This window comes from Pteropus vampyrus, unplaced genomic scaffold (genome assembly GCF_000151845.1).
Source record: "Pteropus vampyrus isolate Shadow unplaced genomic scaffold, Pvam_2.0 Scaffold44, whole genome shotgun sequence".
Classification (NCBI taxonomy): Eukaryota; Metazoa; Chordata; class Mammalia; order Chiroptera; family Pteropodidae; genus Pteropus; species Pteropus vampyrus.
In genome coordinates this window covers 2,240,418-2,255,687 of record NW_011888825.1, presented here as the reverse complement: position 1 = coordinate 2,255,687, position 15,270 = coordinate 2,240,418, and the positions used below count along the sequence as shown (strand labels likewise).

The window sequence follows — 15,270 nt, the reverse complement described above, 5'->3', positions numbered from 1 at the left end:
TGCCCACAATTTAGTATGCCGGTTTGAGCTTACACTTAATGATTTCCAACTTTTGTTAAATCATTTCACTTTACTGGTGTCTCAGAGAGCATTTCTTTTCCTCCAGTTGAATTGGATTTGGTTGAGTAAATGAAACCATGTCTCTAGACCAAAACTGCTCAAAAGAATTTCGGGGAAACATGATGGCAAAAAAAAAAAAAAAATGTTTTACGAACATTTATGTTTCTGTCAGGAGGTCTTTGTTGTTTCTTTTGTTTACGTAGCTGCTGCTTTTGTAAGCTTGTGCTGGTCATTTAAATCCCTTGAAATTCCCCTTGTGGTGGTTTTGGTCTGTTATGAAAGATATTCCTCTGGTGGCAGCCCCTGGTTTTACAGATGAGTAAACAGAGGCCCAGAGAAGCCAAGGGGACTGTAAATTACCGCTTGTTGTCTGGGGACAGCCTCTTTATGTCTAGGCCTGTGTGCTTTCGACTGATTCTTCTGTAGTCCTAAGGTGGCCCATGTGATTTTTATCTGTGGGGGAATGGGTAGGAGAAAAAGGGTCAACCTTCCTCAATAGCCTGTTGGGAAGTTGAGCATTTGAATAAAATGTCTGTTATTCACAAGCTGGTATGCAGAATCACTCAGGTTTTCCTACTCAGAAGCCTGGAACAGGCTGATGGGAGCACACTGCCTTGCCTTTTATAGCTGTGAAGCACCAGGATCAGACAGGCCTCAGAAATGGGACAAAACTTAGGGGCATTCTCTGGGGTTCTCCAAGCCCTCCAGGTGAGGAACCAGCCACAGCTTCCCATCTGTTTCTTGGAGCTGTTCTCCGTATTTCAGGAGCACCTGTGGGAACCCCCTTCTCCAAGTGGCCCTAAACACAGCCACAAGACCTTTGGGCATCTGCTCCAAATCTCTGTAAGTGGCAGGGGTGACCATGATATTCGGTAGTGCAATTATACTGTTTGGCCAATGCTGAGATTCTCCCAAGAGATGTTGAAGAGTGGGTGTCTCTCAGATCCCTGTCATGTTTTTTGGTGCCCGTGGACAGATGCCATCAGCAAAAGCACCAGCCATCTCAGATATAAAAAGTTTACTGACATCCAGCATTCTTCATTTCTTATACTGTCTCCTTTGGCACCCTATTAATTGGCTCTTCTATCTTGTATCTGTATATGGCAGGTGCAACGGTAATAAAAATCTTTCCTCCTGTGTTAGTGAAGTAAGGGCTCATGAAGAAATTTGTGTGAGGTCTTTATGGAAGCCACTTCCTACATGATTGATTCCTTCCTACCCTCTGCTGCATGACCTGCAGTCACTTCAAGGCTGTGAAATGGCTTCTGAACCAGGAGGAGCCACCCCAATCATCCTTATAATTCCCAGTATCATTTGCAAACCTTTTTCATCAATCCTTGCCTGACTGGAGACCCCGTGTTTTCCAGCTTAGCAAGTTTTTCTGGAAGGGTTGACTTCCTGTGTCCTTGCATGGACTACATTGTAATTGTGTTAATCAAAATTCCTGGGTAACCAGATTACTCCATTCCATTTTAGGGTCAGAAAATAGAGTTTATTGTTCTATGTCCTCTCCCTGTCCAGTCCCAACAGACAGGCCCAGTGAGTTTACTGGCCATCAGGAAGGCACTGAGGGCTTACAGATGGATATTCAGGGTGGCTGAGACCTTTGTTGAGTCTTCTAGGAGCTAAGACACATCTGCGGTTTGCAAAGTGGTTCAACCTCCAGCCTCATAGCCAGCAGCTTTGTGGGTGCTAGGAGAAAATTCCCATGGCACTGATGTCTACCTGTTGTCATGGGCACCAGTGACCACCACAGTGTAAGGATTTCTCTAGCAGCTTTGTGAACAGAGGATAGTGTTGGGTTTGGGTGAGGGTATAAGGGGAGGTAGCTGATGTAGGCAAGGAAGAGCATATGGCAGATGCTCCCTGAGTACTGGAGCTGGGGAGGCCCATGAGTCACCCTCTGGGGACTTGTAGATATCATCCAAGGAGGCTTCTCAGCGGGGTAGAGGTCTGACATGAGCAAGTAGTGGATTCAAACCAGTGCAATTATCATTGGAAATGTGTCCCCGTCCACCCTGAGCAGTAAGGTTTGAGGACACTTGAGTTGTACCAGGTTTGGAAGAGTCCTGGGGACATTTGCATTTAAGTGTTTAAAGTCTGGTTTGGAAAGTTCCTTTATGGACTCAAAGAAACACCCCTGCTAACCAAGTGATTTCTAATAAGAGGGGTTTAAGTATACACCAGGAAGTTTCTGGCAAAAGCTCTGATGAGTCAGTCACATTTACTGAGAAATTATGCAAATAGAGAAGTGGAAGGAAGATGGTCATCTTATTGGTAAAATGCTGGAGGTGAGCCTCACATGCTTGATGTATTTTTCATACAGGAGTCCAACCACAGTAGTTCAAGGGAAACAAATGCTTAGACTCAGGCTGGGCAATAGCCACACAGTTGTCTTTGAGTGCTGAGAGAGGCTGGCTTTTGGAATGCTCCGAGAACTAACCAAAGCAAACAGATGGTACGAATGAGGTCTTTGGGAAAACCTGGATTCCTACTGAGTTTCCCCTCAGCGGGCAAAGTGCTTTGGTCCCACTGCGTCCATCTTAATGGATTCAGGGCTCAGGACTCCCAGTGGAAGTTGATTGGCCTTGGGGCAATAAAAGGTGCCTGAAGGTCAGACTCACAGCCCCAGGATCCAATGCAGAGTCTGTGGTCTCCAAGAACCCTTGCCTTCTGTCGTGTTCTCCCTGGCTGGAAACCTGTCCTTCTCTGAGAAATAGACAAGAGCAGATACTGGATGCCAGAGGATAGGAGCAAACTGGGCAGGTACCTCAGAGCCTCGGCAGGAAGGAGAGGAAGAAGTTGATGTTACTTTATTGCACTGGAAAAGAAAATCAGGGTTCTGGTTTCATTTCTCTAGGTGTCCACACTTTTTTTCTCCAACCTCTTGATCTTTTCTAATATTATGTGGAATTTGTGACCCAGGTTATTTCTTTTTTTTTTAATTTTAATTCTGTAAGTTGAGAGTAGTGATACATACACATATCTTGTAACTAGATTTATAATAATTACACATTCTTAAAGCTGCTTTCATGTTCAGCCCTGGTCCTTTTTGCCTTGACTACTTCATTCTTCACCTCTAATGGTCTTAATTTTTCGGGCAGTTAGAATACATCTTTTAAGCACTTTTACTAAGGAGGGCACATGAGTGGTGTATTTTCTTGAACCCTTATCTGTAGAGTAATGTATTTCAACCACCTTCACTAGTGAAAGACAGCTTGGCCACATAGGAAGGTCTCACATTTTCCACATAACAATCCAGAGGTGTCTTTTGAAATGCAGTTACAGAGAAATCTGACGCCTGCTTTATTTATGCTCTTTTATTGGAGACACCCTACTCCCACTAAATGATAGGACTTTAGCCTCATCTTTGCTTTGTAAATATATTGTTAGGGTGTGTTCATTTGTTGGGCTTTTAAAATCCCCTTTGCCTTGAGCAGTGCTAGACCTTCCATGCACAGATGTGTCTTCTTTTAGCCGAGGGAAGTTTTTTCCAACCTATCAATCTTTGGTTGTAGTTTTTGTTGTTATACCTTTTGTTTTAGCTTCTTCTTCAGGAACACCTAGCATCCATATCTTGGCTTGCTTTTCTGTCCCTCTATTTTTACTTTTCCTATTTCCTTTCATTCTGGGAAAAAAATCTTAATTTTTTTTTCAATACTTTATATGCTATTACAAATAATACGGATGGTCCTTCTGTCACTTCCTTTTAAGTTTCTGTACAATTTGATCATTTCCTGTTCCTTCTTAATATCATTGTTTTCTTTTTCAAACCAATTTGCCCTTTTAAACTTAGTTCAAACTTACGACCATTTACTCTGGTATCATAGATGCCATACCTGTCTGCCTGCTCCTGAGGTTGCTAAATGGTTTCCTGGGATTTTTCTTCTGTGTATCATATGAGGTCATGATTAGAAGTTGTGCTTCTCCTGAGCCTTCTGTAGACTGTTCCTCAGTTTATTTTCTGCAGTTAAACACTGTTATCTTGTCTGCCCTACCTCCCTGTACTCGATGTTGAACAGTCCATTCAGTCAGATTCGTTAAGAGCCGAGATTTGTTCTCAGAGGGGTACCCACTTAAACCGCTATTCTCTGTCTACTTGTTTGGTGAAATCGCTTCCTCAAACCTGTTTAAAGCCCAGTTTCTACTACAATTCCAAGTTTTCCTTCATTTATTCATCCGTCCATCCTTCCATCCGTCCGTCCGTCCGTCCGTCCGTCCATCCATCCATCCATCCATCCATCCATCCAGTGTTTCAAGTGCCATGCTGAGACTAAAGCTAGGAACAAGGTTGACGTGGCCCTGCCTTCCTGAATCATACAGTCTGTTTCTCTCTTCCTCCTTCTATCTTCTCTCTGGCCCAGGCTCTAAATCTCTCACCCTTAGAAGAACATGAAGATGCTGCCAGGGTCCATCCCCTCCCCACCCACCTGTAAAACTACATATAGGGACTACACTTCCCAGAATGCACTGTACCAGTGCCCTACTTTCCAGTTATTTTCTGTGAGTTGCTCTCTCTGAATGGATAGCCTGGGAGAGCTAGAGAGAATAGTACTTTTACCTGTGAGGCAGAGGAGCGGTGCCCAGTATTCTTACAGACAGATCCCCTGAGGCTGATGACATCATTGTGGGAGGTGGGCCCCTGCTTCATGCTTTGTATCTTAACCTGTAGCCAGAGGAGATTATCTTTCCTTGGGTAGCTGTTTCTAGTTTTGTGTAAGAGTCTTCCCACCCTAAATAAGTGTTCAGCAGAAAGATGTGGAGCGAACGTGACTCTTCTGTCTCAGGCCCAGCTGGATCTTGGCCTTCTTGGTAGTGCCCTTGCAGCCTCTGTCACTAATTGGTTGACCCCTGGTGAGTGGCAGTAGAGGCCACTCCTGACATCTGGGTACGAGACTGCTCAGGGCGTACTAATAATGAACTGGTTCCCAGGGACTGAAGCCTTCCAGGCCCACCCAGCTATGCCTTGGCTGCTTCTGGGTGTCCAGCTGGCTGTGTGGTTGGAGAAGGCAGAACTTTCTGGAGAGTTCTTTATGGAGCAGCCTTTAAGCAGTGCCAATCACAGCACTGGGCTCATTAACAGTCATTGCCATGGCAACTGGTCTGCCAGAAAGTGGCTCCTTAGGCTGACAACTTCAGACGTGTTATATATAGATCTGGGTGTGGGGGAGTGGGGGGTGGGGCCCTGTGGATATGCCTTTCTTTAGAGCTTCTATTGCTTCTGGGTTTGGGGTATGAGAAGACACGGAATGCGGGGACCTTAAACTGATCTAGCTGCTAAATCAAGTGTCTGACGACCACCCATTAACATCAGCAAGTAACATTTGCTCACATCTGCAGAAGGTAAGAATCAGGTGCTTACCCAGAAGCCTCCTGAGGGGGGGAACGAGTTCCAGGTTGAACTTGGAGAGTGCTGGAGGCTGTGAGGAGCTAAGTGTGGGGGTTGGTACTGATTGGAGGCTACAGAGACAAGATCGAATTTCTCTTAAAATAGTCTGTTGGAAGGGTTTGGGCTAGGGCATAGGATCATTTTCATTAATAAGTAGCCATGTAGCTAAACACTGTCTTTTTATAAATTGTGTTTATTAAAATTTTTATGTTCTCAGTTTTGATTTTAGGAGTGATGTTTTTTCTCAGTTGCTCCCTCTAAAGCTGAAAACCAGTCTCTTCTGAATTTAGTGAGCATAAGACTCACCTAGGATACATGTTAAAAGGTGACTTCCCAGGCTCCAGGTTGATCTGGGTGACTTCCCTATGCTTGCCTGCTCATCCCCGGCCCCCCACCCCCACCACCAGGGGTAGTCAGTAGCCATTATTAATGGGACATTTTCTTTGGTTGTGTTGTTTTAAATAAGGAGACAAGGAAATCAGCCTACAGCCAGGGAACGTGACTGCTTGGATGTGGGTGGTGATATTTCTGCACATCTCCGGGGAAGGCATGTGCACACTTAGAGACTGCGACAGGCAGGAGAATCTGGCTTGAGTTGTTACCCTCCTTGGGTGGGAGCTGGAATGTCAGGTGGTCCAGGTAAAAAAAATGAAGCCGATTATGGAAAGCTGGTGAGAGATGGTCTGAAGGTAGCCTGGATTTAGGTAACTTGAGGGAGGTGTCTAGAACAAAGCTAATATTTTAAAGTTGGGTTTGACCATTTACTTAGCTGTGCAATGTGAGGCAAGTTATTAAATTCTCTGAGTCCCAGATTCCTTGTTTTAAAATGGGATCTATGTGGCAGGCTTTTTGTAAAGAGATAAGTGTGTAAATCACCTGACCAGTCCTTGGTGCACTTACAGACATTTGGTGAGTGGTCAAAGTCATTATCGATGGGCAGAAGTGAGATCTGAATGCAGACATTTCTTGAATACCTATTAGACTGGGGTTCTGAACTGGTCTAGAAACCTCTTGATAAAATAGGGTGAGTGTATGTACATACATGCCTCCATTTGGGTGACAGAAGATCGAGTTTTCCTCAGATTCTCAGAGGATGGGTTTCCATGTATAGTTGAGCAGGTTGTTGACTGAACAAGGGGACCCAGATGAGGGGGCCCAGGGAAGCTGAAACCCCATCTTGCACCCTGGGGGATGGCCCATCCAGGGCAAGAGGTAGTGTTTTACAACTCCCACAAAGCCATCCTGTGCATTAGGTTAAGAATTTCTGAGTTGAGAAAAACGTCTTCATCTCAGCCCACGCCTGCTTACCTTGCTCCTTGTAGATAGGGCCTGTGTCGCCCCTGCTTCTAGGTCCTGTTCCCATGGGAAAGAGCTGACGGAATGGAAGGGGAGGAGCCACGGGACTGAGGAAGGGAAGGGAAGGATTAAACTTGGAAAGGAACTAATGAGAAGAATAAGTTTGGTAGAGACCTTAATTATTGGGTAGTTACTCGTGTTGTATCTTCTCGGTGGCTGTGGAGCAGCTCTCCCAGGAGCCTGTACCTCCATGCCCACAAGGGGTGAGGTAATGTTGCTTGTTTGGGCTTCGTAAATGACAGCTTGCTAGTTGGGAGGACAACTTCTGCCTCGTCTACTATGTCTTTCTAAAAAAAATTTTTTGTGACAAAATACACTGAACATGAAATTTATCAGTGACTTTTACACATTCACAGTTTTGTGCAACCACCATCACTATCTAGTTCTAAGACATTTTTATCACACCCCAAAAGAAACCCTGTTCCTATTCCCGCCACCCTCCAAGCCCCTGGTAACCGCTAATTACCTTTCTGTATCTATTGGATATTCTCATTCTGGACATTTCATATAAATGGAATCATACCATATGTGGGTCCTTTGTGTCTAGCTTATTTCTTGGATCATTCATGTTGTAGCATGTCTCAGTACTTCATCCCTTTTCATGGCTCAACATTGTTTTGTATGGATACACACCACATTGTGTTTATCTGTTCCTCAGTTAATGGACACTTGGATTGTTTCTATCTTTTGGCTATTGTGGATAATGCTAGAACATAGGTGTAAAAGTGAGCACTGTTTTCGGTTCTCTTGGGTATATACCCAGTTGTCGCCAACCACATCTTTTGACCCCTCACTTGTTTCAGTCCAGCCAACAGGAATAACTTCTTTCTGGGAGAGGCTGCCTTGGGGAAATGGAAGCAAAGCATTGTCAAATGGCAGGCAGACTGGAGACCCATGGGCGTATTGGAGGGGAATATGGAGTTCCACCTTTGCCACGTTGGCCAAATTAGGAAATTGTCCTGGGTGTCCTCCTCCCCTCGTTCAGCACCCCTTGTCCCATCCTGGCTCAGTACCAGGGGTGCCTCTCCTGCAGGCACTTTCCGAAATTTTCAAGATGGCAGGTCATGCATTTCCCAGTTGGAGAGACCTCAGAGCAGTAATGGTACCTCCTTGGTCATCAAATGTAAGCCAAGGCTTTTTCTGACCCCACAGGTTATTTAAATGAATCAACTAGAGTCATTCTAAAGAGCAAAGCACCATGCAGCTGTGGAGACGTGACAGGTGTCATTGTTGCTACTTAACAGGTGGAACACAGAGTCAGAAGGTTCGGTCCACTCTCTCAGCCGGCCCAGCTAGGGAGAGTTCTCACCACCCAGCCTTCTCACCAGGAATGTAATAGTCAACGTCTTACCGTGTTAACCTCCCCAGCAGGTCTGTGTTTGTCTTTTAAGTCAGGTCGTCTTGGAAACAGAAACCAGGGAGAAGTGACTGTTGTTGGTGACATTTCAGATGCAGTGATGGTGAGGCTGGGGTGAACTTCACGCTGCTGTTGGTAGAGGCTATATGAAGCCTGATCTCACTCAGTATCTAGATGGCCCCCCCTTCTGCTGGAAACCCCTGTTTATTCAGAATTCTTGGTGACAGGCACTTTCCTAGGTGCTGAGTTTGTCATTGTTAATTTCCACAGTGTCTCTCACAACTGGGCTAACATCATCCTCTGTTTTATAGATGTGGAAATAGACACAGCCGGTTGAGTCATTTTTCTGGGTCACAGGTCTACTAAGTGGCCAAGTCAGTATTGAGCCCGAGGCTGTGGCCAAGTCAGAATTGAGCCCAAGGCTGGAGGGCTGTGTTCACTGTGCTTCTGGGTCCCTCTCTCCTCTGCAAACTGTTTTTGGCCGTGTCAGTCTCTGACCCTTGCTTCATATCCTTTTAACAGTTTCCCACTTCCTACTAGGTTATTTGGACAAACACTAGTCTGGCCTTCCCATCTTAGATGCTGTAAGTTACCTGACTCAAACAAAAGCAACCTAGTTCTAGATTATTTCTTTCTTTGCCTGAGCTCCTTGACCTCCCTATTCCTACTTTACTCCCAATCCCATGCAGCCAAAATCTCCTGTATGTGGGATATTTTACACACACACACACACACACACGCGCGCGCGCTCTCTCTCTCTCTCTCTCTCTCTCTCTCTCTCTCTCTGTACTCAACATAAGGCTTTTTCTCTTGATTGCATTTTGACCGTCTTCCAATCTCGGAGAGCAGAGCAGTGTCTGGAGGTCAGGTAAACGTGCCCATGTGTGCACTGGGCTCAGTGGACATGCTCTGCTGGTGAGAAGGCTTCTGGCTGCTGTCCATCTCCCCGGCACCTGCACTTTAGAAGCCAGTCTTTCATACTGAATCAAAGAGGTGCTGTAGGTTAACAGGTGTGGGAGACAGAAGCGTTCAGGGCATAGGGAAAGGTTTTTAATTAAATTGTGAAACTTCATAATGAAACATACACTGCAGCTCTGCGGAGGGCCATGGGGAGGCTGTGTTTAGTTAAAGTTCTGAACGCCTAGGAATAGCGAGGATTGATCCCATCCCTGCTGAGGGCGTGCAGGGCACCATAGGAACCAGAAGCGTGCTGCTTTGCAGTCTGCAGAAAGCTCAGAGCAGTCTGGGAGCTGTGTCTCGACTGCTCACTTTCAATCTATTATCTTGTTTTCCTAAGCTGTGGTCATCAGTGACCAAAAACTGCCTCGTGGGCATGGCTGGGGGATGCTGAGGACATTTAGGAGCTGATTAGTTTTCATATTTCTGAACAGGGTCCAGCTTTGCTGAGCAATTCATGGCTTCTCTTATACTGTGGCTAGAATCCTATCTTTAGTCAATTTACTTTCTTCACAAGGCACAGAAATTATGTGAGCTGTTTGGACCTCCTTTCCTTAAATTTAAATGTTCTTTAGCTAACAACTTTTATTTTTGTGTTTATTGAAGAAAATTTAGATGGAAAAGTAAAAAGAAGGAAATAAAAACTGCCCATAATTCCACCACTGGAAATCACCTCTGCTTTAGCATCTTTGTCTATACCTAGTTTCTCTATGTTCTAAATGTTTTCTTCCAACTTTGTTTTTTAAAGAAAAGTACTATCGTGCATGGTTAAAAGAACTAAACTGCACCTAAGTGCATATGATGAAAGGTCAGTCTTCGTTCTAACTCAGATTCCCAGCTCTCTTTGCCAGAGTGATTTGGACACTTGAGAAAACCCCACCTCACTCTTCATCGATTCTGAGCGTTATTATGGAAGGTTTTACATCTCACTGTGCTGAGACTTGCATTAATTACTTGTGGTAGGTCTCACAGCAGGCCCTGGACTTCGTCTGCCACTCTACTCAGTAGTCCCCAGTATTTCAGTCTTCATATTCCACAGCAGGAGTCCGTGGCATGATGGGCCCCCAGGAAGCGCAGCACCTTGTGAGTGTTTTCTAAGGGCCCATGAAGAGAAAGTTGAGCTGTTAACTGACTGGCACTTCCCTCTGTTCTCTAGGGGACTCTGCCTCTGCTGCGCGGCTCTGAAAAAAGCAAGTGCTCCTCACACCTCACACTCCAACAACCGCCAAAATCACACAAGTGTGGCCTGTGACCTCCCTTAGGGATGCCTGCGGGCAATCCCCCCTCCGCCCCCCCTACACACACACTGTGGAGCTATTCCACGGTGAATTCATCTGCCTGTGACCTACTCGTTGAAAAACAGTTGCAAAAATGCCAAATGTGTGTGACCTTTTCTTTTCTCCTCAACAGAAGCCTGGAATGGTCCCCCCTCCACCAGGAGAGGAAAGCCAGACTGTCATTCTCCCACCTGGCTGGCAAAGCTACCTGTCTCCTCAGGGGCGGCGTTACTATGTCAACACGACCACCAACGGTGAGTCTTGTTCTGGGGAGCATCCTGTACCAGCCCCTGGGTTTCTGCCTCTTTGGAGAGGCAGGCTTTCTCCTCCCTCCTTCACTTTCTGGTTGTTAGACTTTTTCTTTACAAATCTACCTCAGAGGCTGCTTTCCCCACAGTGCTGGGTGGTGGGAGTCTGAGAGTGGATTGGGAAAGGTCATCCTTCCTGGGCATATTTGTTGAAACCAACCTTGCAGTGTGGAACTGTGTTCTTCAAATCGGGATTTCAGAAGGTTCTGTGGTCAACAGCTGTTTTAAATCAAGTGGAACAGGTTTAGCCACTGCATGATTTCTTGGACTTTTGAATGTGCTGATATAGAAGCTCCCAAACAGGCATTTCAAGTGTGGTTTCCTTAACTTCACCACATTTCTTTCTCTTCTCTGAATTATCTCACTGGCTGGAGTTTCTTGGCATGTTCTTTGGGGAATGCTGGGGGCTACTTATGGATTATTTATTCTAACAGATGTAGGACTGCACCTCTATGCCTCCAGTCGTTATGGACTTCTGAGTCTTCACAGTGACTCCAGGGCCCCAAGATGTAGACTCTAGGGTAAGCTGCAAGAAGGCTGGAAAAGGTTAATTAAAGGAGTAGTGACGGATTCCTATAATAAGGTGAGCGCAGAGTAGTGTTGTAGGCTGTCATCTTGGGCAGGGCAGAGCAAAACCAGCTAACAGCCCTGCCTCTCGACCTCCGTGATTCCCCAAGGCAATTGCCACAAGAGAACAAAGGATAGAAATACAGGAAGTTGGATTTGGTAGAAATCATAGATGTGTGTGCCAAGGCAGAACCTGACATCTTACCCAGATCTACCTGTTGGCTCAGTCTGGGCTTCTCACTTCCCTTGTCTGTGCCCATCTGACTTATGGCCATCTTGCCCCATATGACGAGACCATTAATATGACTGCTGATTATGAACTTGCACTTGGAGGGGTCTTGGTGACAGGAGAGCCAGCTGCTATTTAGAAAGAACAACAGAGAAAGCAACTGACAGCTGCTACTCAGTTGGCTGGTTTGTTCACATCCCCTGGCAACCTGGCCTTCGTAGGCTCGAGGGGTGTGTTCCAGTTGAATAGGTAACTGGGGTTTCTAGGAAAAGGGAAGTAGGACTATTTCTGACCATTCTAATCTTAAGCTTCCTCAAAACAAACACATGAGCAATTTTGCACTTTTATCAGACTTTGAAGTTTCAGAGGAAAGTGTTTATGTGCGGTTCCCCATCTGCAAAATGCAGAAATTGGACCATATGATCCTGAGGTCATAAAGAATTTGGATCTATGCCAGGGGGTAAAATTGCCTGGCTTTCTAAAATCAGGAGAGGGAGAGGGGAGAGGAGGGGAGAGGAGGGGAGAGGAGGGGAGAGGAGGGGACAGGGAAGAGGGAGAGGGTGTGTGTTTTAAGTTAGAGAATAGTATATTTAAAAATGTAAAAAAAATAGTAAAAAATTTCAGTGAGTGCAAAAGTGTTTAAAATAAAAGTAAAAATTCCTGGTTCCATTCTCTAGAGTTGTTTATCATGCATATTATTCCAGATATTTGTATGCTCTCACCTTCTAAACATATGTATGGTTATTCTTTCTAATAAATTGGAGAATACTGCCCATGTTGTTCTATAAATTGCTTTGGCAGTGTATTATGGGCATCTTTCTATACTTATACATTTCAGTCTCACTCATTTTTAAAAAAATAGTTGTGTAGTAGTCCACTGCTAGTATATGCTATCATTAGTTTATCTAACCCTTCTTTATTAAGGGGATATTTTAGTCTCATTTTACATTAACAGACAGTGTCTGGCAGCTTTTTTTTGAGGGTCAGATTTTAGCACATGCTACTGAGTCAGGGCTTTTTGTGGGTCCTGGGATATAGCGATCCCAGGAGACTCTAGGCCAGGCATTCATCAAACTTTTCCTGTAAAGGGGCAGATAGTAAATCTTTTAGAGTTTGGGGTGTATATAGTCTCTGTCACAGCTACTCAGCTCTACCACTGTCATATGAAAACAGCCATAAAACCAGTGGATGTAGCTATGTTCCAATAAAACTTTATTTACGGACAATGAAATGTGAATTTCAAATAATTTTTGCATGTCATGAAATAGTCTTCTTTTTAACCATTTGAAAATAAAAAAGATGCTCTCAGTTCAGAAATTCATGGGCCATATGATAACAGGGTGGCCTGGGGTTGGCCCACAGGCCATATTGGCTGCCGGCCCCCGCTCTAGTCTCTCTGTCATCTGCAGTTGGACTGGCCCTACTAAGCCATTCCCTCCTCTGATATGCTCGTGGTAATCCTGGCTCCTTATTCGTACATTCTAAACACATGCCAATTTTATTTGTTTGTGGTTTAATTCATTCTTTATCTGTTTGATTGAATCATTCATTTAACAATACTTTAGTGGGCCTCAAATATGCTCCAGGCAGAGTGTTGGATGCTGGGGATGTAATAATACAGAAGAAGCAGCCCCTGGCCTCAAAGTGCTTCTTCTTATAGAGGAAACAGATTCTAAGTGAATATATATTTGATTATAATCCTGAGCAGGGCTGTGAAGGAAAAGCCCAGGGTGTTTAGAGAGCATGTTCAGGTGAGACCCTGGAAGGTCAAGGGAGGCTTCCTGGAGGAGGAGGTACCCTTCAGCTCAGATGGGAAGGGATGAAGAAGGGGTTGCCAATGAGAAATTCCTCCCTGATAATAAAGAATTAGTCATGTTTGGGGGAATAGTGCAGCCCCTGAACATCGTGGTAAGTACTTCCCCTTAGTCTAAGGGAATGGGAAGCCTGACTGTCTTTCTGGTTCTTCTCTGGAATCCTTTCCTAGACTGGTTTTGTTTGGCTAATGGGCTGCTTTATAAAATTTTGAACCTAACTGCCTTTCTGCAGGAAAAGTATCAGAATAGCCATTCGCTCTTCTCACACCTGCATTTATCTGATCTCCTGGATCCTGGAGCCATTTGAGTTTGTCTTCTACAGCTGGGCCTGCTGCGTCCACCTTTCTGCCCCAACTCCTGAGTCTCTCCCACCTGTGACTTAGCTCAGAGCCATGCACCACTGCCCAGGAAGCAGATGCCACCAGTGCCCTGCTATAAGCCACCATGAGCCATTCCTCTTCTTGTCTGTCCACCTTTTTTTCAAATAGTACTAATATCCCGTAATCCCTAATCACTTCTTTTGCAGAGGGCGCTTGGGCACAAGAGGCATTCTGTCCTCATTTTTATACCACATACAAATATAACTAGCTTAAAGTCCAATTTACATTTGTATTACCTTGCTCTGTATAATCTGCTTATTTTCCAATCCACTTAGGGAACTTATAGAATTTATAAGGGATTGTCACAGTGCTTAGCTGGGCTCTGGAGATACAAGATCCAGTAAGAGGCTATCTTGGCCTTCAAAGACTGCAGTTCTAATGGAATCAGAGAAACGTAGGAACTAATAAGCATTGTGGGTGTTAGCATGGAACTCTGGGGGGCTCAAGGAAGGGATCTGTCAACTTTATCTGGGTATCAAACAAGTTTTCAAGGAGGGGCCCTTGACTCGGGAATTCCACACTGGGGTCACTGCATGAGCAAAGGCAAGGCGGCAAGGAAAAGCTGATGTATTTGGCAAGAAACAAAGATGTGAGAGAGGAGGTTAGGGGTCTGACCCAAATAAGACCTCCCGAGGCACTTTGAGGAATTGGGACTTTGCCCTGTGGGTAGTGGGAAGCCATGGTAGGGTTCAGAGCGGTGGCATGACGTGATCAGAATACTGTGGCAGCAGGGTGAAAGGTTTAAAGACAGCAAACATGGAGCATGGCAGACTAAATGAGAAGAGAAGTAATGAGGTCAACTCCACGTCTGTAGCTGCGTCTGTAGCTGTGGCTGGAGAGGAGGAGGTAGAATCTGTCAGACAGGATGTGGCAGGTCAGGGAAAGAAGATTGCTCAGCTTCCTCTGAGTTTTTTTCCTTGTGTGCCAGAGCCATGTAGTGAGGATAGGTAACGTGAGGGAGGAATAGATTTGGAAGAAAGATGATGAATCCATGTTGAGCGTATGGTTCTTTGGGGGGCATTCAGGGAGAGATGCCTAACATATATTTGGATGGATGGGTCTGTGACTCAGGGGACATCTGGGCTAGACATGGAAATCTGAGGAGCTGCATGAGTACATGGCTTGGCAAGCAGAGAGAAGAATGGATTTCACCCCCACGTGCCCAAACAAGGTTGGTCACTGCACTGACCAACCTGCACAACCACAGATGTTCACCCATAATTTACATTTTATTATCAGAGAAATGAAGTCATTAGCATGCAGAAGAACACCAAGGGCAAGCATCCTGGAGAGAGCCCTGCAGAATGGCCTTTAAGGGAAGGGCAAAGGAGACTTTGAAAGAATTGTCAGAGATGTGAGGAATCCCAGAGAGGGCAATGTTATGAAAGGTGAGGGAGAAAAGATTGTCAGAAAGGAGCAGTCACAGACATACTGAAATGAAGACCAGATTTATGGTAGGAGTGATCATTTAAATCATCGTGGAAAGCACAAATTATTTAATAAATAACATTGATCCAAATGGCTGACAGGAAGTTTCAGTGGATAAGTTAATGTAATAATGTTTTCATATAAACTC

At 45.0% G+C, this 15,270-nt stretch overlaps 1 protein-coding gene across 2 annotated transcripts in view; it reads left to right on the top strand.

Moving 5' to 3' along the window:
* The window catches only part of GAS7 (growth arrest specific 7), a 205,879-nt gene that overhangs the window by 111,599 nt on the left and 79,010 nt on the right, over positions 1–15,270 (top strand). For both annotated transcript variants that reach the window (XM_023529945.1, XM_011358958.2), the window contains exon 2: positions 10,530–10,650. In XM_023529945.1, coding sequence (XP_023385713.1) covers positions 10,530–10,650 — 121 coding nt within the window. The remainder of the gene's footprint in view (positions 1–10,529; positions 10,651–15,270) is intronic.